General features: G+C 46.2%; 1 protein-coding gene across 1 annotated transcript in view; it reads left to right on the forward strand.

Moving 5' to 3' along the window:
- Nucleotides 1–21,324, forward strand: part of LOC119448694 (guanylate cyclase soluble subunit beta-1-like) — a 193,592-nt gene extending 172,268 nt beyond the window's left edge. The window contains exons 10-13 of the mRNA XM_049665719.1: nucleotides 2,581–2,727; nucleotides 13,754–13,908; nucleotides 14,651–14,918; nucleotides 18,465–21,324. Coding sequence (XP_049521676.1) covers nucleotides 2,581–2,727; nucleotides 13,754–13,908; nucleotides 14,651–14,918; nucleotides 18,465–19,736 — 1,842 coding nt within the window. The 3' untranslated portion in view covers nucleotides 19,737–21,324. The remainder of the gene's footprint in view (nucleotides 1–2,580; nucleotides 2,728–13,753; nucleotides 13,909–14,650; nucleotides 14,919–18,464) is intronic.
- Nucleotides 21,325–24,106: the final 2,782 nt, after the last annotated feature.

The raw sequence follows: 24,106 nt of genomic DNA on the forward strand, positions 1-24,106 counted from the left end.
AAATGGAAATGAAAATGGATGAAAAAATAACTGGCCATAGGTGGGGTTCCCCACCTGCGGCCAGTTGTTCTTTCAGCCATCCAAGGTTTGTGAGTGGTGGCGCTGGCTAACACTCCCAGGGCTAGTCCCGGGAAGTGGATGGGAAAACGGCGCCGCGGTAGCTCAATGGTAAGGGCATCGCACGCGTAATGCGAAGACATTGGATCGTTCCCCACCTGCGGCCAGTTGTTTTTTCATCCATTTTTATTAATTTATCATTTATCTAATTCATTTAGTAAGGACAAGTAATTTCCCCTATGTTGGCCTTGGTGTCTTTGCTCGTTGGCTTTTTATGATATCCTTCAGTAAATAGCCGCTTGCGAGTATGCCACAAGTTTGTGTTTTGGCGAACGACATGAACGGCAGGCGGCTCGCGATATTCTGAGACTCAAAAAAATTATATTGAACGATTTGGCAACAAATATAACATCATAGTGTGCATTGTAGGCCCAAGGTCGATCCAAATAGGCCGCGAAGCTTCGGGCGAAAATCAGTTCAGAACAAATTGTCACCGACATCGGCAAGGCTCGTTATGGGAGCAGCGATTGAAGCGCGATTAAGTGATGAGAGAACAAACATTGGGACAAAAAAAAAGTTTTTTTTTCATTAAATAGAGACACAAATTCATTCACCGAAAATAAAATTTCTATTCAATTTTATTTCGGTGACGGGAAAAGAAAACACAACTCTATTTTTCTTTACCATTATCAATAAATATCTTTTTTTCAGCGCCCAAGAGGGGCGGGGCGTTGATGCCGCTATCACTAGCAATGTAGCTCTTGAATTGTGCAGAAAGGCGCGCTCGTTAAGTTCGCCTGTTACAGAACGCCCCCCTCACACGTTGTGTTGCTTGTCGACGTATGTCTGAATTTGGTGGCGCAGTTAGTTTAATGGTTTCTTAACCTGTTCAGTCAAAAGTTGTTAGTTGCGACCGCGAGATAATTGTTCACTTGAGCTGTTTTTGTTCGACTGCGCTGGCCGACGGGCTTGGCGTCAAACAAAAGGACCAGCACTCTACACCCAATTATTTCGTAGGCCTCCACAGAAAGTGTGTTCTGTGCAGCAGTGCTATTTCGACACCCGTACGGGTGACGTTTTGCTGCATCGCTGTTTTTCGCGCTGAAAGCTCGAAACGCCCATCAAACCAAACGGCGGGGCATTTGAATATACAGCCCTAACGGCAGGCCACCGAAAACCAATTTCGCAACTTTGAGAATAATATAACGTCGCTTCTGTTTTGAACGGATATAGCGTCAAAATATTTTTTCTTCCGCCAGAAGTGTTCCCTGCTCACAGAGATGCCGCTAAGCCCCATGAACCGCCGATGTATCGCCATGTTTTGAACGTATGGAACGTATTTACCTTGTTAGGTCTTTTTAAATATGCATACAGCTGATTCTTCGTTGCGTTAAATTAAAAAAATAATATCCCTTGGACCAGAGGTTGAAAGCAGCGTTACTCAGCTGGCGTTGATTCGCCCTTCTGAATCTTTCCATGCGACCCAGAAATCGCAGGTCGCTTGTTTCTATTCACGTGGTGGTGTACAATGCACGTATTCTAACCACGTTCGAATTGTACCCTACAAGTAGGTATACAGGAAAAACTTTATTTCGCCTACGTTAGGTGGGGTTATTAGGCGTTCTTTCTTCAGGCGGGCCAGATGTCCATCCAGCGATGTTTTATGGCGACCTCTACAGCTCGTTATATGGCTTGGAGTTGGGTGTCCAGGACGGAACTGAGCAGCACCACCTCCCATGCGTCAGGCTACAAGTAAAAACACCTACTGTACAGCGCAATGGGAAAGGTCGAACTATGTGCATTGTGTCGCGCGCATTCTCCAGTACGCCATGGTGCTGTGCAAGTTATGTCGTCGACTCTACATGATACGTACACGTAGCTGATGTGCATATTTACGTTACGTGAGTACCCTTCGTCAATGCCAGTTTAGTCTGTTATATTTTGTTTCTTATTGCAGCGCACGCGTTATACACTGCTTGTAAGTCTAATACCAATTGTGGGTACCACCGAAAATGTCAGTCTTCTGCACCTCATTTTTTTTTATTTCTAAGAGCATCGTGCTCTACAATACGAGTACTAAATATGTCTATAACGTATGTTATTCTTTTTGTAGAACATATATACGGTGTCTCACCTAACACTTAGCCAAGCCGGTAAAATAAAAAAAGGAAAGAAAGAACACGGTGGAAGATACAGTTATAAAACCTAGGATGTTGGTCGTCAGACTTCTGATGAATAAATATCATAGATCTAATAATCATATCTTGCACCGTGTTTTTTTTTCTTATTTTTTTTTCTTTTTTAAAACAGGTTGGCTAACGTTAGCTGGGACACACCGTATAAGCTATCGTAAGTTGTCTCCTCTCATTGCGTAGATAGTCGGTGTCCTCCTCCGAGGAAGAAAATGCTGAATTTTAATTAGTGGTGCCTGTTGAATGGTCGTTTTGTTTGTCAAGCTTCGCGCAACAGATTTAAACACGAGGCCAAAATAGAAGATTGTTGCCGTCTGTGTTTCCTTCGCAGGTGGAGACCATCGGTGACGCGTATCTCGTGGTATCTGGGATACCTGAGTTCACCGACGACCACGCCGACCGACTGGTGGTCATGGGGCTAGCCATGCAAGCAGTCACCCGGACCGTCCAATCACCAGTCGAAGGGCATGCCATCGAGGTACAGTGTCATATTTCTTTGATCGGCAGCTAGAGTATATGTCGTCCGTTGCAGGTCATCTTACAGATTACAATATAAGCCACGAAAACCCGAAGCAAGGTATGAAATTCGCTATAGTCATAAAAGCTATGAAAAGAAAGCAACCTCGAAACAAGGAGACAGGAAAACACGCAAATAGATACGAAACGAAAGGCTGTTACGAAAACTTCAGCATCCGCTTCTACGGGTGCGCAACAAAATAAAAAAAAAAAAAAGCGTCGGTCCTTCTACTCCGTGAAGTTGGTTAACCAGCGAAGCTGAAACGTGCGGCCCCGGTGTTTATCACTGGAATAATCCCGAGGGTTCATTAAAGTATTTCTCAATTATGAGGTTACACACACGTTCGGCTGCGACGGAGAAACGACGTCACTGACGGTATGCCCGCAGTCCGCCGTTGTCGCTTGCGTTCGATGTTTCGAGTTTGCTCGGCGGCGTGGTTAGCATGCATTCGCGCTCCATTGCCGCTTGCGATTCTAAATTAAATTGCTTCAATATTAAATATCTCTGTTAGCGTAAGATAACGAATAGCTCATACCCACTTCAGCAATGGCATATACTCTCGTAAACGCGGCCTCCCCATTACGACGACAGAGGAGAAGTGACATTCTACGCTGTGCTGATGAGCGGCAAGGCAGCCAGCTGTGAAAGCAGACGACGACGCTCGAGCCAATGCTGATGAAGGTAATTTTATGTACACAGGCGATTTCGCCTAGCCATATGCGATTTCGCCTTGACATTTAAAGCTTGGCTTTAAAAAAATAATGTTAAACGCACTGGTTAAAAGGCAATGCATCATGTGTATTCAGCAAAAAAAAAAAGAAAAAGAAAAATTCAGAGCCCTGTGAAGATGGAAACCACTAATTCCCTATAACATAAAATAAAATACGGCTCTAACATCAGTTAGTTTCATTGCATAATTTCAACCCATCTGTTTAACCGCCGGCTTCTCGGCCAATCCCCCATGGTGGGTATGCGCCATGGCATAGGAAGCAAGCAAGCAAGCAAACCAGCGAAGCTGTGTCTATGGTGGGTCTGCTATAGTGAATATTGCTATAGTGAATTTATGTGTTATCATTATTGACTGTATTGAACATCTTCGGCATGTTCTTAAAAGAGCTAGAACACCGGCGTCTTGTTTTCGCCCGGCGCAATGACCAAGTAGTGCGCTTGCTGCGCCAAGTCCGCCCCATCGTCATAGGCTAGCATATGAGCCACGGCGTTCATAGCAGCGGTAGACTGCACGGCTCGTTATATAGTATCCTGACATCAGGATCCTGGAAGATGTGGTTGAACGAGAGTCCATCCCATAGCGAGTCCAAAGGGCAACTGGTGATAACAACGCTAGCGCGATCTCTACGTCACGAGACAAAGGGGCACAACGATTGGTGGGACGTGCCGCCACCTAGTATCGAGACACTTCTGAAGACAGGCATCGTAGGTGGCGAGAGGTATAACAATGGACCATCCATCATCCGTTTTGACACCGGTGCTAAGGCACAACTGGCGGGAAACCACCCCGTACATGGAGCCGAAATTGTTGTACAGGCCGGTTGGTCTACGGACACGATCTCCTGGACTAGCCCTTAATAGCTTCGCTGTTAAACAACATCTGCAAGTTTTGCAGAAGTGTGCAACTTCTGGGCTAGTTGGTTAAGCATGGGCGAAAAAGGGTAATAACAGCGCAAAACACGACGACACACAGAATAGCATGTACACGACTGTGGTGTGTGTTATTCCTTCTGTGTGTCGTCATTTTTCGCACGGTTATTACCCTTTTTCTATCAGCAAGTTTTATCCATACTTACCTTATCTAAGTGTGAATAAAGGCCCTTGTCGCTAGTAAATTTCTGTCCCATTTTTCATTGCAAGCGAAAGTCGTGATTCTACTAAACTGTTGGTTCTTTGATTTGCACGTAAATCTAAGTACGCGGAGCTGTGCGTTCCGGGTGCCGAGGTTCTTATGGTGTATTATACAGGTCGTTTAACGCAAACAGTTCGGTTTTTTTTTTCACTGCGAATATGACCGTACCGTAGTCGCAATGCATAATAGCCCTCACATAAATCCACAACACGACGTGTGCAACTACTCGTAATTTTTCCGCTGCTCACGTAACTGCGAGAAAGCGACAGTAGAGGAAACACAAGCCACGCGAAAGACGGCGTCCACGCTGTGGGCTCGCCATGCGACCGTCGCAAACAGCGGACAGAAACGACGGCGCGGACGCAGGCGCTGACTTATCAACTAACGGCTTTACTGAGAGCTGCCAGAGTGAACACCAACCAGAGTGAAGGCATCCGTCGATATTCAACACCTGCGTCCCGCCTGTCTTGTTCCGTTCTCTGCGCTATTCGCCACGCTGGCTTCTCTGCAGCGTCGAAGTGTACTTCGCGCGCAACCTCGTACTGTTCACACAGGGGTAAGGGCAACGAAGGGTGGTGTCCGCCGAATGGTTTTCGTTAAAACGTTCTTGGTGGCGACGGGTCCAATTCGTATAGATGGACGTGTGCAAACAGAGGTCGTGCCTGCTGACGCCACCCGCAACGGAGAGAAAGGCGTGCCCAACCCCTAGGAGTAGAGTTTTGCAACAAGAAAAGACGAAAGCGGTAAGGGCGGAGAGTAAGTTCAACCGAGGCGTCGGAAACTTTCTTCGGATCAAGTAATGTTGAGCGCCTGGTGGAAAAGTACGCGCAGCATAAGAAAGTGGCCCGCCCGGGTAAAGAGAGACGGGTTGGGCACGCCTTTCCATCCGTCTTTTTGGGCCGAATGGCTGGCGAGAGGCCAGCCGTGAGGCGATGCAAATCTATGCGGGGGACCACTTGGAAAGTGGCGCCCGGCTAAGAGTCTGCCCCCTCCATAAAATGGGCCAGCCGGTCAATTCTGACGTGACCTGTGCACTCGGCGGTTGTTTCCATCGATCTACTGAAATCTTGAAGCGCGGAGTTCCCAGATATGTTGCCTCCGTAACCCAAATCATCTGCCGATAATTTATCTTTTTATGCTTTCCACAAAATGACAAAGAAGTGTTGGATGAAGAAAGTGACATAATTTGAAAGCGACGCAAACAGCTCAAAACGCAAAGTAGCGTTCGCTGTGAACGCCAGAACGACAAGAAAACAAGGAAAGAAAACGCAGCGAGAAGAGCCAGTTTCCGAATATATGTGCTTATGAATATAAAGCAGAGAATGAGAGAGAGGGAGAGATATAAAGATTTATGTTAACTGTAGAACTTAAACCTAGCGATAGTCTTGGCATGCAATTCTAGGTGAGGGATGAAAGAGAGGAATGATGATGAGGGATGAAAGGAAGTGAAAGAAAAATTAAACACACGCACATACAAACACGAAGCACTGTAGTAGACGAACTCTAGTTAAATTACGGTATCACTTGATTGAGGACCTTAACCGAGAAAGTGTAAGAGTGGGGTTGAAGATTAATATGCAGAAGACAAAGATAATGTTCAATAGCCTGGCAAGGGAACAAGAATTCAGGATCGCCAGTCAGCCTATAGAGTCTGTAAAGGAGTACGTTTATCTAGGTCAATTACTCACAAGGGACCCTGATCACGAGAAAGAAATTTACAGAAGAATAAAATTGGGTTAGAGTGCATACGGCAGGCATTGCCAAATCCTAACTGGGAGCTTACTACTGTCATTGAAAAGAAAAGTGTACAATCATTGCATTCTACCAGTGCTAACATATGGGGCAGCAACTTGGAGGTTAACAAAAAAGCTCGCGAACAAGTTAAGGACCGCACAAAGAGCGATAGAACGAAAAATCTTAGGACTAACCTTAAGAGACAGGAAGAGAGCGGTGTGGATCAGAGAACAAGCGGGGATAGCCGATATTCTAGTTGACATTAAGCGGAAGAAATGAAACTGGGCAGGCCGTGTAATGAGTAGGATGGATAACCGGTGGACTATTAGGGTTACAGAATGGATACCAAGAGAAGGGAAGCGCAGTCGAGGTCGGCAGAAAACCAGATGGGACGATGAAGTTAGGAAATTTGCAGGCGCAAGTTGGAATACGCTAGCGCAAGACAGGGGTAATTGGAGATCGCAGAGAGAGGCCTTCGTCCTGCAGTGGACATAAAATATGATGATGATGATGATGATGATGATGATGATGATGATGATGATGATGATGATGATGATGATGATGATGATGATGATGATGATGATGATGATGATGATGATGCCTCTATCCCGCAGGAATGCTAGAAACGCCTTAGTAACGTCTGTTTCGAGATACCCGCCTCACGACGTGCGATTTAATGCACGTTGTGGGCTATACTTTCGCGATGAATATTTAAAAATTGGTGTCATTGTTAGCGTGCCTATAAAACGCACTCGCCTTGAAACGCAGTTGCCTTGGCTGGCTTCGGTGTTCCGAAACTTCCCCCAATTCCGACCCACGGTGTGTGAGGCAGACGTTTCGTAACAATATTTACTGGAAAGCCGATGAATCTCGTAGCACAATTTACTGGTAGATATCTCGAAGCTAGTGTATGTAGCAAAATAACGACGGGGATTAGACCCAGGCCTGGACATCTGACTCGTTCGTCATTAGGTAGCAACTCAGCGATGATACCTGACCAGCGATGACTTGGGCTCGTGATGATGATGATCCTCTGTACAAATGGCACATACCCACCGTGGGGGATCGGCCAAGAATTGGGCGGTTTGGAGAAAATGGATCAAACTAAAAAGTTTACAGAAAAAAAAGAGGAAGATGAATTCTGCTCGGTGTTGTAATTGTTTATTATAACTGACTGTTTTAGGAAGGAAGCCGATTCGAATCAATTATGAAGTTTTGCATTGCAGTTCAAACATTCTGCTCGCTGTACCCCAATATGGAACCTCCAAACTAAAGCAAGACGCGGACGTTCATGCTGAGGCTAAGCTTGTTTAAAGGATCTTCTAGCACCCTTTTTCTTACTGAAGAGAATCGTCCGCAAGCAAGGAGAAAGTGATCAATAGTTTCTGGTTCGCCGCACTGTATGCACAAAGGAGATTCCGCCAAACCAGCCCTGTGTGTATAGAAATGTAGTGTCGGTATGCGGCAGCGTAGCCACGTTAGTGTAATCTCTAATTTGCGTGTTGGGCAGAATTTATGACTCCAAGGAAATAGTAGATGGTGGTAGTCAGAATGCGAAGCCATACTAGACTTATGCATCTCGTTCATCATTGTTAATCTCCTAAACCCAGCGGCAGTGATATAGGCGGTTGGGGGAACGGATAGGTACTAAAGGGCCACCCAGGGAAGCCTGTGCTAATGAGTCTGCTCACTCATTCAAAGGCAAACCTTTGTGCACAGGTACCCAAATTAAGCGAAGCAAACGCATATGAGGCGGAGACAAAAGATAAAACACTTGCAAAATTTTTGAGTCACTACGCGTTGTATGCGATGAACACTAGGTAGAGTGAGTCGGTTGTAATAGCTACTGATGAATGAGAGGGGTTCAGTTTCCGCATTGCTAAAACCACAGCTCAGAATTCTGCTGTGCAGATAGGAGTAAACTCAGGAAGTCTAATCGAATAGGACCAATCTAGCGAATGAGAAAAAATTCCTACACCTGACTTTTCGTTGTTGCGTGAGTCACATCTGCAACTATTATAGCGTTGGTCTGAATATGACTCAATTGATCATTCAGCAAGGCATTGAGAATTCGTGACGATGCTCGGCGCACCTTCTTCTTTTTTGCAATAGTGCTAGTTTGAGGATGTCCGCTTAGCGGTCAATGACGCTCTCGCGACATGTGCTCTACAATGAGTAATCTAGAAAATTAATTATCGCAACTTCGTTGATCATTACTGATCATAGGGATTTGTCGTAAAATTAATATTCGCCTACCCATGTAATGCACTTGAACAGACGAAAGCGCTCTATCTTTTAAAAGATTTTTTATCTTGCTTTTTTTTCTCTTTCGTATTCTGTCATCTTCTTATTTCTTTATTTTTCGGGCGAACGGCTGTTACGAGACTAATAAATAGGCTGGCCGTGTTCATTCGCCTGTTTGTCGTCACACTCCAGTTCAGGCTAAGCACGACGTCCATATTCGAGCAGGCATTTCTGGCATCAAACCGACGAGCATGGGGTTTCAGCCTGCGGTTTTGACTTTTACCGACTGCTCTATAGCCACCACTGACAGGTCTGGAACAAATGTTGTCCGCCTGTAGATTCAAGCGTCTTGTGGCGAACATCCCCGACCACCAACGATCCCATATTGGAATCAAACATAACTCTCGCCTAGAGGGGACACTATAAACTATGGCTGCACTTAGCGCTGCAGGTAAACGTCTAAGGCTACGGGGTACTGTTCGTTTGGGAAGAAAAGCAATTGGGGATAATCAGAAGGGTGAAGATGAAGGAGCACCATGATTGATTTCCTGTGTCTTCTACCAAAAAAATAAAAAAGGAGGACGCTTATAATGAATGTAAACCCAATTTATCAGCGAGTTGCTGTAGAGACAAGTTATTCAAGGTTGTTTGTCAAACTCTGCAATTAAACGAAAGGAGGCTCCTGGCAGAATGGAAACGGCATTCATTCCGCATTCTAGAAATTTGCCCCACTAGCGCGCTCTTTCAAAACAAAAAAAAATGCGATAGAGTGAGGCCATCCTTGCACCAAAGCTGTGTTCACGGCCTACCGTAGGCTGCCGGCATAGACAAAGTCCGGCCCCTGGAACGGCTGTTGGTCCTGAACCAAGGGTGTCTTTTGTGGGGAAAGACGGTGCACAATGGTGACGAAGCAATATAAATAAAGCGAACAGGACCGGGTTCATAAAATAGGACTCATCCCATCTCTTTTTTTTTTTTTTTTTTTTGTGCTTCGAAACTATACGCTCAACCTCCAGCCGAGTCGGTCCAATAGCTGAGCCAAGCCAATGTCCAGCGGAGAGAGTCCGGTGGCACGCCATATACGGATCCGGCTCTTGCCGAAATTAATGGCGGCCCTGGCGATGAATCGAAACGCGCTACGATGAAAAACGACGACGGGCGAAGGCAGAGGGTGCGGCGACGCGGAGTTCCTCTTTTTTTAGAGCAGACGCGCCTTTATTGCCGCATTATTATTCCGCTCACGCCACGGCTCGTCGTCGGATCGGTGTGGTGTCTGCATGACGCCGACGAATACCATAAGCGTGGTCGAGTGGGTGAGGGGGAAAGGGGGAGGGGGGAGTGCTAGTTCCTTGTTGGTTTACACGACCCTCCGAAGTGGACTCCGTGGTTCGGCCTTCAAGGCCTACGCCGGAGGAAAGTTCGCCCTCTTTCTTTTCTACTCGGATAAAAGTTCGATGCTTGTGCTAATCCTGGTCAGGAACTTGAGCCTATCGGCACACAGAGTTAGCGGTTATTTTGTGCGATATTTTTGTGACTGCCCCAAATGGCGGGGATCGTAATCTCCGTCTCCACAATCGGCTATGCTTTGCTTTGTGCGCTTGCGCTTATCGTCTTGCTTACTTTTTTTTTCGTTGCTAACACACGCTAAGAATTGATATGTATATGGGCAGGATCTCAGTAGTCAAGTGTTCTTTATGACACCACAAATAAACTGGCTAAAGTAAAACGAATGTATTGTTGCGTATCGTTCCATATGTTTAGGTATCACTGCAAGAGACTTGACGATGAAAAGATGGGCTAGTATTTTATTACCAGACTAGCGCCTGTTTTTTACGGTTTTATGACCTCCTTCATAAATGAAGAGCTGAGTTTATTCAAGACAGTGCGATGGAAGTAATGATGTCTTGTTAAAATGAAGCTGTTGTGTAGACTAGGTGCAGTTGAGAATGTTCACTCCAAATGTCGACGAAACATCATTAAGAGAGTTATTAAAACTATAGCAGGTAATTTAAAGAAAATGTTCGGCACGTTAAGGGTGATCTGTGGATACAATTTTGTAGTGTGTGGGGTGATTCTGCATGTTGTGGGAAATGACCAAATTTCTGTTAATAGTGGTTCGAAAATATTCAAAGTATTCAGCGCAGCGTAGTTCTATAGGACAGAACTATAGGTGATCAAGATTAATCTTAATAAGAATAAAGCGTGTCCTAAGTGAAACACACTGAAGGAATTTGAAGGCTTTATCTATTAGGGAGTGTGATTCTAAATTATCAAATTGGCGCTGTTTGTTTTGGTTATCGATCTTTGCTAGAGAACAAAAAGGTCCACTCCTTGCGAGTCACCATGCATCCGAAAAAGAAATTTTGTAAGCATAAAATGTGCTTATAAGAGAGCAATAGCCTTGAGAAGGTACCTTCGGACACTGAATTACACTTTTATAATTCCCAAAATTTAGTAGCTTGCTATATTTGCTTTACTGAGAAATCTACTCTATCAGGAGATACACTGATTGCTGTTGGGCAAGGCTTCATACGGCATTAATTCGTGTGTCCTTTGACAAACGCACGCAAGCCCGTGCATGCCGCACCGACCTATGTACGGACTTTGTGTGTTGTCGCGGCAAAGAATATCTTCGCATATAGCGCACGCGATTGAGAAATGACAACGTTTTGTCTGTTCTTCCTCCACGGCGGGAGCGGATGTAGCCACCTCGGGCAGAGGACGGCAGTTTACAATGCTGTTTGGCACAGCGAAGGTTCAATCTATTTCATGAACATACAATTTTCTTTTGATGTAGCCGTACACTTTGCTGTGTATACGCAGTGAAACTCTTCACGATGTTCAAAAGTTGTTCAATACAAGCAATAATTCGACTTTAATGACAAGGTACAATATAATCGGGCTTTACTGTACCTGCTTAAAGGAACACTGAAAGAAAACGTCAAGTCGAATCAAGTCGAACTAGACTGAGAGATTAGGCGTCTTTAACAACGAATTCGTTATTCGTAGCGATAACGGGGATTAAGTGAGAAAACGACGGAAAATCACCGTGGTGCCACCTGTTGTGCACAATGGTGTGGCATAATCGTTCCTGTGTTATCGTGTTTAGTTCTTGTCATGCCACGGCCACTGATGCGGTACTCTGCGCATGCGTGGCATGCACACACATGTATATATACTACGGACCAATAAAGGAAGGGGGTCATTCCCGTTCGTGTTCAAGGCGGTGTCGTTCGTCGCGGAAACACGACAAATGGTGCCTCTCGTGGGACGTAAGCACTGGCTGATTCCCAGATAATGGCATAGAGGGAGGTCACGTGGAGGTTACGTCAACTTGTCCGTTTCAGGAGCAGCAGTGAAACCCTCGGCGGAAAGTTTCTGCATAACGAAGTGATATATTGGCACACCTAAAACGATGATGAATTTCTAGATGTATAATCTATCTATCTATCTAGCTCGACCTAATGTTTATTTTCAATTGGTCCCAAATATATAGCTTTTAGCTATCAGTTCAAACATTTGTACGCAAACCTTGTAAATAATAATGTGCAAATAAAATTCAAATATATTCTTTAGTGTCTCTTTAACGTAGCTGCAATGTGGCCGGATGCAAGCACCGGTAAAGAATAAGTATTACAGCTTACATCTACAAGTTCAAATTTCAAAACCAAAACAAACTTGATTAACAGGAAATGCTCGTTGGCAGCATTAAGAGTGTGACAAGGCGCTGATTTATTTAATTGATAGAGGTACGCGAATTTAGTTCTATAGAACTAAAACGGACACGCGGAAGTTGCGCCATGGGGCATTTGTTTCCGCGAGGTTAAATCTAAAGAAATATTTGAGGACGTAACAGTTGAATTGCAAGTCACGAGCGGCAGCTTGTCGATATCATTGCAAGTGAATGTATATAATGAGTTCACTCTACCTGTAAGTAACTTACGCTTTGCGAGGAAGCTGAGGACCGTGCGACAAACGATGGAACGAAAAATGATGGGCTTAACTTTAAAAGACGGGAACACGACATTATAAATTAGAGAGAAGACGCATACAGCTGATATAATATATGGCATGATAAGATATGATTTGATATAAGATGAATAAGTGGAGACACGGCAGGCCATATGACGCGCATATAAGATAACCAGGGGCCTAGTAGAGTAACAAAATTGGCGCCAAGGAAAAGGGAGGTGTAGTCGACGACGGAAAAAGGTTAAGTGCTACGAAGATATCATAAAACTTGCAGATACGGGATATAATCTGATAACGCAGTACGTGTGTAATTTCGGACTGTTATGGCAAGCCTTCTTACTGCAGTGTATTTTTAATAGGCTGCTAATCATGATAGATAGAGCTCACGATGCAGCTACAGCGCGAGAAATGCGGGCTCGAAACACGCTTGTTGGATCACCGACGTTGTGTGCTGCATTTCAGGCCTGATGAAATTGGCCGCAGCTGTCAAATTATTCACGGCGAGCGCGACTGAAAATATACGTCATTGTCCTCGTGAAGATTTATCTAAATGCCGAGGCGGTGGCGTAAGATCGTACGCAGACATTCACGACATTTCTTCCTTTTCGGCTGTTCCTCCCTCATGCTAAAACAGCTAAGCTCAATGTCCAAGCAGTGACATAAACAGTGACGCAGCTCTCTGCGGACCAATCATTTAAGGTAATACGCGATGTCTCGGTGACCATAACACGCCATTTCTGCAGTACAAGCAATGTGCTAACGTTCGTCATACATTTCAGAGCGCAAAAACCCTCGGCCACCATGCACAGTGGCCGGGTGCTGGATAGAGATTAAGAGGTTTATATCGACAAAACCGCTAGAAGTGTATGCTGCTGCCCTGAAAAGTATGAATCGAGAAAACTTCTACACACCAAGATATAGACTGCTTCGTTCGCAAGTCATTCATTTTTCCGCTAAAATTTGCTTGACTGCGAAATTTGTTAGGTCTTGCAATGAGCAGTGAAAAACGCGAAAAGCAGTGTTTAAGCAGTCGTCACTATTTCGCGGTTGCTAGAGGTACTCATGGCTCAGGTAGAGTGTTTCTGCCGTCGCTTTCAAGTACAGCCAAAAGTTGCAGACTTAAAAAAACATTCAGCAGCGTTCAACAAAGTTTCCGTTTGTGTTGTCCTTCCGCAGATACGCATTGGCATCCACTCGGGCCCTGCCATGGCTGGCGTCGTTGGTACGCAGATGCCTCGCTATTGCCTCTTCGGGCACACGGTCACTCTAGCAAACAAGGTAGAGAGTCGCGGATTGCCCAAGCAGGTCACCATCACAGAGGAGACAAAACGGTGAGCTCCCTCGATTTATTAATGTAAAGACGTGCAAACATTCATGGAATTCTATGAAATAAATTCGAAACACTTCACATTTCGTTAGCACTTCCTGTGTTTTTTGTTGTTGTTGTTGTTGTTGTTTTTTCATTAACGTAACAGCAACGCGTCGCGGTACCTCTCCACTGCGTCACGTCCTTGCAAATTTCGCAATTTCAGAAGTCGCAGTTTCACAAGGCATCGGGGAATGCATACACGAAGGGCGCAACCGTTTTCAAGTGGATGCGCTCGCTTGCATTATACACGCAGGTCAACGCTTTTTTTTTTTTTAGTGACACTGCAACCTCTGCCACGTGAAACTCTTGGCTCGAGGAGCACTGCACGTCCGCACCTGTGCATATCCACTTTGGGAGTGCTGGTTCACTCACCCTCCCTGAGACAAGCCTTGGTCGCTGGCAGCTTGGGGGGCGGTTGTTCTGTAGGAGCTGGGTAAAATTACCAGTCATATTTTATACCTTCGCCTTTATCGCCGATAGAACTGATCGATGCGTGTACACACTGGTTTAACTAGTGGCCTTATAACAGATGCTCGTATCACATCCGCTAGAAAGTGTTCACGCCTCGCACTTAAGGACAGCAAGCGGCCGCGACATGTACAAAACTTGGTTGTTGCTTCAGTTACCAAGTAGGACAGCAAGCGACCGCGACATGTACAAAACTTGGTTGTTGCTTCAGTGACCAAGTTCCGCTCTCCGAACAGGCACCTTAAAAAGGACGGCTACCTGTTCCTGGCCACGAAGCCTTCCCCCGAGCTTCAAGTGCGATGCTACAGCGTGTCACGGCCAGGTGACGCAGTCGCGCCGGATCCTGCCACGCTGGGACCAGCCCTATATGGAGGCGGTGGTCACTTCCGGTCGCCCACAGGATCGCCGGTGCACTCAGACAGAAACACGGGCTCTCGAAGCTCGTCCACGCCATCTCCGGGCGGATCTCCACTCGTCACTGGTGGAGACGTTGTCAGGAACCCCGTAAGTTTCTACAGCTGTTAAGCGCTTGGTACCCCTCTACGATAAACAAATGACTTTGAGACCCCGGAGACAAACACAGGTTGATATTTAGTTCTGTCACGCTCGGTACGAGGGGCACACCCCCACTGGTATTCCATTTCTGTTCCCGTCACACCGTGTGTGCCGCTGTTTCTGTTTGAGTCATCCGCTGTACGAGCGCGTTTGTCACGCAAATCCATCGTCAAGTATTTAATGGCGGCACGGTAAGCGCCACAGATAATGCTCAGAACGAAGGCGTATGGCTAGTGCTGATATGGCTTAAAGCGTTACTATGTCACTTGTCTCTCCAGTCCAGGACAAAAAACACCCTGCCACACCCGACGCAGATTAAGGCCCTTCTAACCGCGTCGCTAAACGCGCAGAGGCACGTCGCTTGTACGAAGTGTAGGTGCTACCAAAAAAAGTTGTCGCAGTTTCACCTGAAAGGCGAAGCATCAATTGCGATAGCAAATTTGTAGAGAGCTATACGGAGTAATGATATTAGCTTTATCAGCTGTATAAACTTGGACATGCAGCAGCACCGGCCACACGCAGAACTTGTCGACGCCGTCGGCGTTTTGCCCGCGTTCGCTCAAAACGCGTGCGGCGTTGGTGACTGTTGCCGGAGCCTCTGATATAAATAGGCACTTGGTGCCGCAGCTAAACGTCGCCTCCCTTCCCTCCCCGTCCCCCCCCCCCCCCCCCCCACGGCCTTTCGTGCGTCAGAAGAAGGCGCGTTTGCTCTACATATATGATGATTGTAAAGGAGTAAAGAGACGCCTACTTCTGCAGCCCTTAAGGAAGCACGGCGCAGAACGCGCGTTTGTTCTCCGCCGTGCGTTCGCTCCCCGTGAAAGCGCGCGCCCCTCGCGCCCTTTCACTCGCACATACAGCGTTCGGTGCCCGGCGACGATTTCATCTCCATTGACGTCATACAGAACCTCACGGCGACGACGACGGCGACGCCGACGGCAGAAATCTGCTTTTGAGTGTCCATATAATTGCTATCGCAATAAAAAGTACCGAAATACGTTACCTGTTTCGTTCAAATGAAAGGAACGCGTTACCGTTCTACGTTATCAGAAATTGAGGTAATGTGGTACCGTTAGTGTTACAAAAAAAAAGAAAAACGAGTCACGTACAACGTACGTTACGTAGTCGTTAATGCATGTTCAGAAATTTTAGACTTCGGGTTTTTGTTGCACGTACCCAGGACAACAATTTAATAAGCGTCATATTTTACATACAGCAAGCTTTTACTTTGAATACTAATTAGAGAGAGAATATTGTACAAATCTCTAGGACTTTAGTACAATTAGTGGTCAAGTGTTGTTGCCTGTAGAATTGCTCCTAATGGCTTGCAGTTCCGAGGCACGTGGTGGAAATTTCGCGTGAAATTAACCACAAATGGAAGTTTCATGCCAAATGTGAACTCTGCAAAGAAATGTTTATTAATGTCTGTGGTCTGCCTCATCAAGGGCACGTATTTTTCAGCACGCGTGCGTGCTGATAGAATGGTCGTCGAAAGCCCTCGTGCATTTTGTTTATTTGCCACGCCACCTTAGTTCGATAGCTATGTGCCTTCTTTTAAGGGGGGGAGGGGGGGGGGGAGGCAGGTGCGGGTATTATATCTAACGAGTAAGGTGACCATTCACGTTACTGATAAATGCTAACGTAAGTACTCCGCAACAGCTAGGGAGATGTAACGAGTACATTACTAAGTTACCGAAAAAGAAACATAGCGCATTGCCGGTAACACCATGACTTGTCAAGCGTTATCGCCAACACTGCTTGTAATACGAGAAGTAACATAAGCCTGCCCTCACACCGTATTCTCCACAGGGTTTAGGGTCTATAAAGGCGACCCTTTGCCACTATGGCAATATTTTTCCAGCAGCACAGTACACTATGTGTTCAATATTTGCGCACACTTAGTTCCTACCTGCCGTTACCGTCAAAGTGTGCTGGCCGACATCACTTCAAGGGATCCCTTATGTTGTACTCCACATCATCGCGGACTACGCTAGGACGGTGAATAAAGTGATTCGAGAGAAATCGTACGAGCTGAAAGAGCAACCCTATTATAAATTACTAAGGCCGAGAATACTGTAATAGATGTACCTCAATAAAGATATCGGAATATATTGTGCCGATTGCCACCCCTGATATGCATAGGGGCACAAATACAGGCTAGCAATAAATGAAAATCCCTAAACTCGTGATTAATTTTAAAAAATGCCTTTTCGTTTTTTTTTTTTTTTTTTTTTTGAACAAGCAGAATATTCTTGTCTGGTCCTCTTACTCCTTTTACACTAGCTTTGCGCGCCATTTGACACATCCCAAATAGCTGCCGATTACCGTAATATTATTCAATCTACGCCGCAGGCACCGCAGGCTAGATAATACCTGATATCCGCTAACCGCGTGAAGGTACCCGGTGTCCTAGTGGTGCAGTCGGTTGATCGCCGCTCTAAGAGTCCGTAGTACCGAATATGACCAAATTACCTTTGCACTCGTAGCATTCCCAGGTAAACATACACACAAATAGGTCCAATACCCCTGCAAAATGAAGAGCAGCACTAAAGGCGGCTTCTCCCCATAAACACCCTTACAGCGGAGAAGCCGGTCTCCACAAACGTTTGCTTCAGCTTTCAAGAAACTACTCACGCATTCATGCATGCATAGCTTTCTGAGGCACATTGCCAAGAACCGGAAGTCTGGCAATACTCAAGAAGTACTCATAAGCAGTTTTACTGATACTTAGGATCAGAACACTCGCTCCATTGTGTTAATGTGGCCTGTGCTTAGTGTAAAATTCAGCGAACCTCACCGACTGGACAAATAGAGTGTCCTCGAACCGCTTTCTCCTAACGTACATGGCTGAATCGATCACATTTAGTACTCAGCTAACGCTATTTCCTTTATGCAATATGGAAAATCATGACGAGGGCTCCTCGGACTTCATAGAGCAAGCACATATAGTGCATGGGAAAGATGCTTACTTGAGTGGACAAAAACGGAGCACAGTAGACTTGAAATCGCACTTCATTATTGGAAGCTGTACGCTTTGATAGAATTGTCTCTTTGGCAAGTATAAATATATACTTTGTGGTATTTCAAGTTCACTACCTTAACCATCATTGCATTATTTCTTGTACAGATGCCATCCACCGTTTAACTCTCGATAAAGGAGCCCTGTTGGCGCCAAAACGTCAAGTAAATTCATTCAAATGTTTTTGTTAGAGGCGTCATCCACTTTATAAATAGTTCGCTACTGCGTTCCCTGTAACTATTTATCAGTTCAGCACAGTAGCAATGTTCATTGCATAGCAAGGTCATTGAGGGCGCACACACCTGTCTTCTTTTTTTAGTTTTGTTTTCTTTTGTTTCACGTCAGTGCTACGCCCATGCTCCAGCGTATTGCGCATTATTCCATCTCGTGTCATAGTGCAAGTGTGCTAAGCTGCTATTCGGCGTACGACGTAACTCCAGAAACAACTGTGTTTGCTCTCCGTTTTGCCATTACAGGAGTGCCCGGGACAGTTCACACCACCCATGAAGCGGAAGCACCGAGGGCACGTGTTCGAGTTTCCCGCGGTCGCCACGAGCAGGCAGGACTCGACACCCGACAGCGGCTCCGACTGCAAGTTTCTACAGAGCTTCGACGACGCTGAACAAACTCGCGAGGGTACCGGCCACACCAGCGACGATGACCCTTTCGACGAACCGATGTGCGTCATCAACGTAGAGTCGGCGAGCAGTCAAGAATTGTCCCTTAGTAGCGACACTCTTTCGTCTCAAGGAGCATCGCCGTGCGCCGAGCGCAAGAGTGGATCCAAGAGCGCCACCGGCGGCAAGCCGCCAGCCGTCGCTGAAACGGGCTCTCCACCAGAAGAAATCCAAACCGACTATCAAGCTCATACAACCGGTTCTCCGACCACGGAAGACCGACCCGATGCTGGCAGCCAACTCGACACCATCTCGGATATGCCACGCTCCGAACGTAACGATACTGTCGCTTCCTCGAAGGAAGTTAAGGCCCCAGCGCCGAAGCGAGCAACGACGCTCAAGTGCTGCCCGTTTGGATCGAGAAACCAGGACCTGAATGAGAACCTCGAAGACGACGAACCTCGGAGCGCCTCCAAGTTCAAGCCCAGGTGTCCGTTCCGCTTGGGCGGAGACGAAGACGACGTCGAGAGGCTCCGAAGTCCGCTCGTTCACAAAGGCAGCAAAGGCACTCGCAGTGGCCTGTCGTCTCTAGCTCGTTTCTCGTTCGGCGATCTCCGGGACCCAACCTCCACTTGCGGCGTCCCGACCGTGGTCGTCAAGGCGGCCAAAGAGGCGCACGGTTTCTTTCCGGGCCTTCGCAGCATGCTTCGCAAGGGGGACAAGAAAGTGCGCCAGTCATCGACCAGCAGCGCGCCACTGAGTGCCGACTCTCTGGCTCCCGAGTCTCTCGCGGAATGTGGTGCGGAAGACAGGCTGGGGGTCGACGATGCCGGCAATGCTGCTTCCAAGGGGGCGTGTCCAATGAGGCGCATGTTCTCTCAGGTGCTGACGGTGAACTTTGGCGAAGCCGAAGGTGCGGAAGCGGCGGAGCCTCCCGGAAAGAGGACTCAGAGCTGTTACTCGTTCCGACACCTCGAGGACACTGAACTCAGTGCCGTCGAGAAGGACAAGCAGCAGGTGGCTTCTGGCCGTTTCAACCTGCCACAGCTTAACTGGCACCTCCCTAGACTGAAACAACGAATCACGAAAGGGAGCCTCTTTAGCGGTGCCATTTTTCCTTCGTCGAGGTAGTAGAGCTCGCCAAGAGACGGCTATTCTGAGTGCCTGTGTGTGTGTTTGTATGCTTGTACAAAGTTGAGCGATGCGAACCTTAAGTGAAAGCGCTTATTTGAACATTATTCCGCACTGTCTCTTTCATCTTTCTTTCATTTTGTAGCAAAATAGGTTAGTTAAGAGACGGCTGCTGTTGGTCACGAACGCGCGCCCGCGTTGCTGACATCGTGTCTCGAGAGGTTTCATCATTAGCGCGGTAGCATTTGCGCTTTGTATGTACTGCAGTGAAGGCGCATTGCTTCTCCTCAGTTGAGTCAGCAAAACGCCAGGTGGATGTTGTTTTGAGTGAATGAGTGTGATGCAACTGTTGTACTGTATATAAGCTACGCGACTACGTAATGGAAGTGCGCAATACGAAACTTAAAATTTCGAAGATATATATTTTTAATGTACGCGTGGTCGGACAAGGATAAAATGGGTGACACCTGCAAAGTGTTCTGGGGCTTCAGCGCCATGCTAAGCTCTTTCTCGAACGGCATTAGCCTAATATTATTACACAAGAGAACAGCTTCTTGTACAAGTGAAACTTAAGCAACAAGTGTGAATGGGAATCATTTGTTGTTCTACGTGGAGAACTTGAGCTAACTATGACTGCACAAATGCCACTGCAATGCGGTGAATAAAATGTTTCTCGGCCAGCTTTAGCACCCAATGTATAAGCCGGGACAAAAGCAGCTTGCTTGGAGAGCCTGTAGAAGTTGTCCAGAATGCAACAACTCAAGTTTTCTTATTAACGTATATCACGAAGTTGTCGTATCCCGAAAACTAGCGCAGATGAGCAAGTAAGATGTTTGTTTCGAAACACGGCTGGGGATAGTGAAACGCAAAGACCAAGGATGCTCGATAGCATGAACAGCAAGAAATAGTAATCCGTTCATTTTGAATTTTCAAGCAACTCAGATTTCAGTAACCTGTACGCTGTGTTAATTATTCTGCTAGCGTGCTTCGTGCACCTCCTCATAGCAGATACGCGTTTGTTGCCAATTAACTGCAAAATCACATAACTGTGGCTGGCATATTCGGAACAGGGTTGATATCAATACGGACACGATAAATGGATGACGAGATAAGAAGGCACATACCACATCGCTCTTCTCTCCCGTGTAGTGTACTCTTCAGCACTTTCCTTCAATTATCAGCCCTACGTTTAAGTGAAGTTCACAAAAATCTCAAGGAATCACGGAGGAGCAACGTCATGCTGACCACCACCCACGAAATATTCTGGGAACAGACCTTTAAGTGTTTTATTTGTTGCATTAGGAACCAGTAGCGTTAACGAAAACAAATTTATCAACCTTTAAAAGCTCTCGTGTTCTTCTGTGCACTGTTACATACGTTCGGATAGTTTAGAGATCTTGGATTGTATCGTGCTGAAAGAAAGCCCATTGTGTATGTGAACATATCAACAAAGACACGGCTTGGTTCTTCGTCATCTTGTCTTTGTGTGCTCTTGAACGGGCGCTGCTAAAAACAGTAAACTACGGGCTGAGCAACTCTTCAGAGGACACTAAAGTGCGCAGTCTCAGTTGGAATACTGTTAATAAAAGTTGGCTATAGTTTACGTTTGCTTCGTGTCTGTATTTTGAAACAGTCGTCACGGGTAAGTGGCATAATGCTCTCTCCCCGTGTCAATGACTGTTGGCCTCTACCCGTCCACCACCGTTACCTCTTTTCAACGAGCACTGTTCTACCGCAGAAACCACTCAGTCACCGATGCAAGGCTGTCATTCAATTTTGCAGCGATCCCTCCCGAGAGATTTAAACTCTGGGTGGTCCTGTCGCAGCTGTACTTATATTTTTCAAGTGTTGCATATTTAAAACATAAACCTTTCTAGAAAGTTCAGTACAAGAGATGATGCGCTGTAGTACCTTCGACCGCATTATAATTTAGCATTGTGGAATCTATAGACACTTAGGTATCACCGATGTCTCTAGATGAAAATTGTTCTTCGACCTATATTGCTCTTCACTTGTAGTTATCCTCTACCTTGTCTTCGAACGGCTTCTTATTCCAACTTGTCATTGTTCTTACTCCACAGTAGCCGTACAAGCCAAGTTCATTGGCTCAGCGTCTTTGGCAACGACGAATGTTTCGAAGTTGGGGCGGAGGTACTGATTAAATTAAATACGTACGAGATCGACAAAAATAAAACATTATATAAACGAAATGAAGGCAACAAGTGAAAACAGTCCATGCAATTATGTCACGCCAACACCGTAAGCGGCTAAAAGTCACCTATGCACTGTAACTACTTGTACAAAGTGCAGTCGACGGGATCCCCACTATGTAGTGTATGCAATGCGCGTGACGATAAATCACATTTTGTGCATTTGCGCGAACTTTGCAACCACTAAAACGGTCCTCGAATCTGCTTTAAATTCACATGGGAGCTCCTCCGAAGTGCACTACATTCTCGTAGCTTGGGACAGCGCTGATACTGCTTTCCGCGCAATAAATAACACTATTATTTTTCGTCCGGAACGCTGGCTTAAACCAGACACTTTAGTTGACTCTTACCTGTATGTTTTTGTACTTTTTACTTGTGTATACAGTGTGCACATGACAAGGGTGTCATTCATGTATCGTCCTTTCTATCCGGAGCAGCACGCTATAGACGTATAGCCGCACAAACATATCCAGCTCCCACTAAATAATATATATACACATCTTCTGCATCCGGGTATGAATACAGCATGCCTTAGCGCACCAATCAGTCTACTTGGGCTCGTTCATGAACGCCTGCCTCGCCACTGGTCATCTGCCGTTAAGAACAGCTGCAGGTCGCAGCACCTACTTAGACCCGAGCCAAACCCCTAAAGGAGGTCGAGCGCCAGGCTTGAAGCATGGCGCTGTGCTTTCTTTGTGGACGTGAAAGAAGAAGCTGCACCCTCCATTCAAGCGCCCACCAAAATCCTTAAAACAAATGCCGCTCGTAGCCATTTTGCACACTTCCATCCTGCAGCACTCCAGCTTTGACTATAGGTGTATTTTATGTCTTTTATCTCGAGCCAGTGCTTAATAAAACAACAAATTTTGTGTTTGATAATGATAGCGGCAGCTTTATTGGAGCGCTTTTCCAGTTGATCTACACTATTAGGCAAACATTTTATAAGGGATACCTGTTTTTTTTTGTTTTTTTTGTGCGTGTGTGTGTGTGTGCGCGTGTGTGCGTGTGCGTGTGCGTGTGCGTGCGTGTGCGTGCGTGTGCGTGTGCGTGTGTGTGTGTGTGTGTGTGTGTGTGTGTGTGTGTGTGTGTGTGTGTGTGTGTGTGTGTGTGTGTGTGTGTGTGTGTGTGTGTGTGTGTGTGTGTGTGTGTGTGTGTGTGTGTGTGTGTGTGTGTGTGTGTGTGTGTGTGTGTGTGTGTGTGTGTGTGTGTGTGTGTGTGTGTGTGCGTGTGTGTGTGTGTTCAGCTTAAAATTGGTGAAACGTCAATCAAAGCGGTTTACCGACGACTCCTTTGTCGACGACCCCCAGCTGCAACACCGGTGGTTTCCTCTGGTTTATGCAGCCAGCGCATATTTTATGTGGCAGATACTTTTATTAATCAGCACACAGAGACGCCACCGTATGGCCGACACAACAGACTGTCAGCAGAAAATGAAATAAAGGCGCTGTTCTTAATTGTGTATGTTTAAATCACCCACGCACTCCGGGGATATGCAGCAAGCTAAAGCCCATGAAACGCTTGTCTGACGTGAAATATTCAGACAACCGAGAAAAAGAAAGATAAAGCAGCAGCACACGCATCGCATAGTCCTGGACCGGTCACGCGATCAACAACTTGGCTGGATGGCGCGCTTCCACCGCCTCCAACCTTCCAGCTTTTTATGGGTTCACGGCATCATGCAGTTTGTTTCGCCGCAAGCGAAAACAGCATCCCACGTTACGAACTCACAGGCCCCCCACTCAGGCGTGGTTATTGATCATCCCTCTAACACGTTGTTCTCGTGGAAACCGGTGTTCGCTTCTCGGAGCTACGCGTGAGGCGGAAACCATGTGATTTATGCATCGTTTCTTTGCCGGGTACATCGTGTTCCTTGCGGAAATGAATACACCTAGGCGAAAGCCGATGCTATCAATATTGCCCTCGTACCTAAATACCGCTCTTGAGAGCGATTGTGTTGCTGCCGAGTTCGTTCTAGGTTCTAAAAGAAAAAACTAACAGGCGAAAGAAGACACATTTCTCATAATTTACGCCATAATTTACGCCATAATTTACGCTGCTACCGTGCACCCAACTGCGACGCATCCTTCACTAACGAACTTAATTCCATCCTATCCAACTTCCACTCCCGTTTTCCGCGCAGACATTTTGTACTATGCGGCG

Source organism: Dermacentor silvarum, chromosome 4 (genome assembly GCF_013339745.2).
Source record: "Dermacentor silvarum isolate Dsil-2018 chromosome 4, BIME_Dsil_1.4, whole genome shotgun sequence".
Lineage (NCBI taxonomy): Eukaryota > Metazoa > Arthropoda > Arachnida > Ixodida > Ixodidae > Dermacentor > Dermacentor silvarum.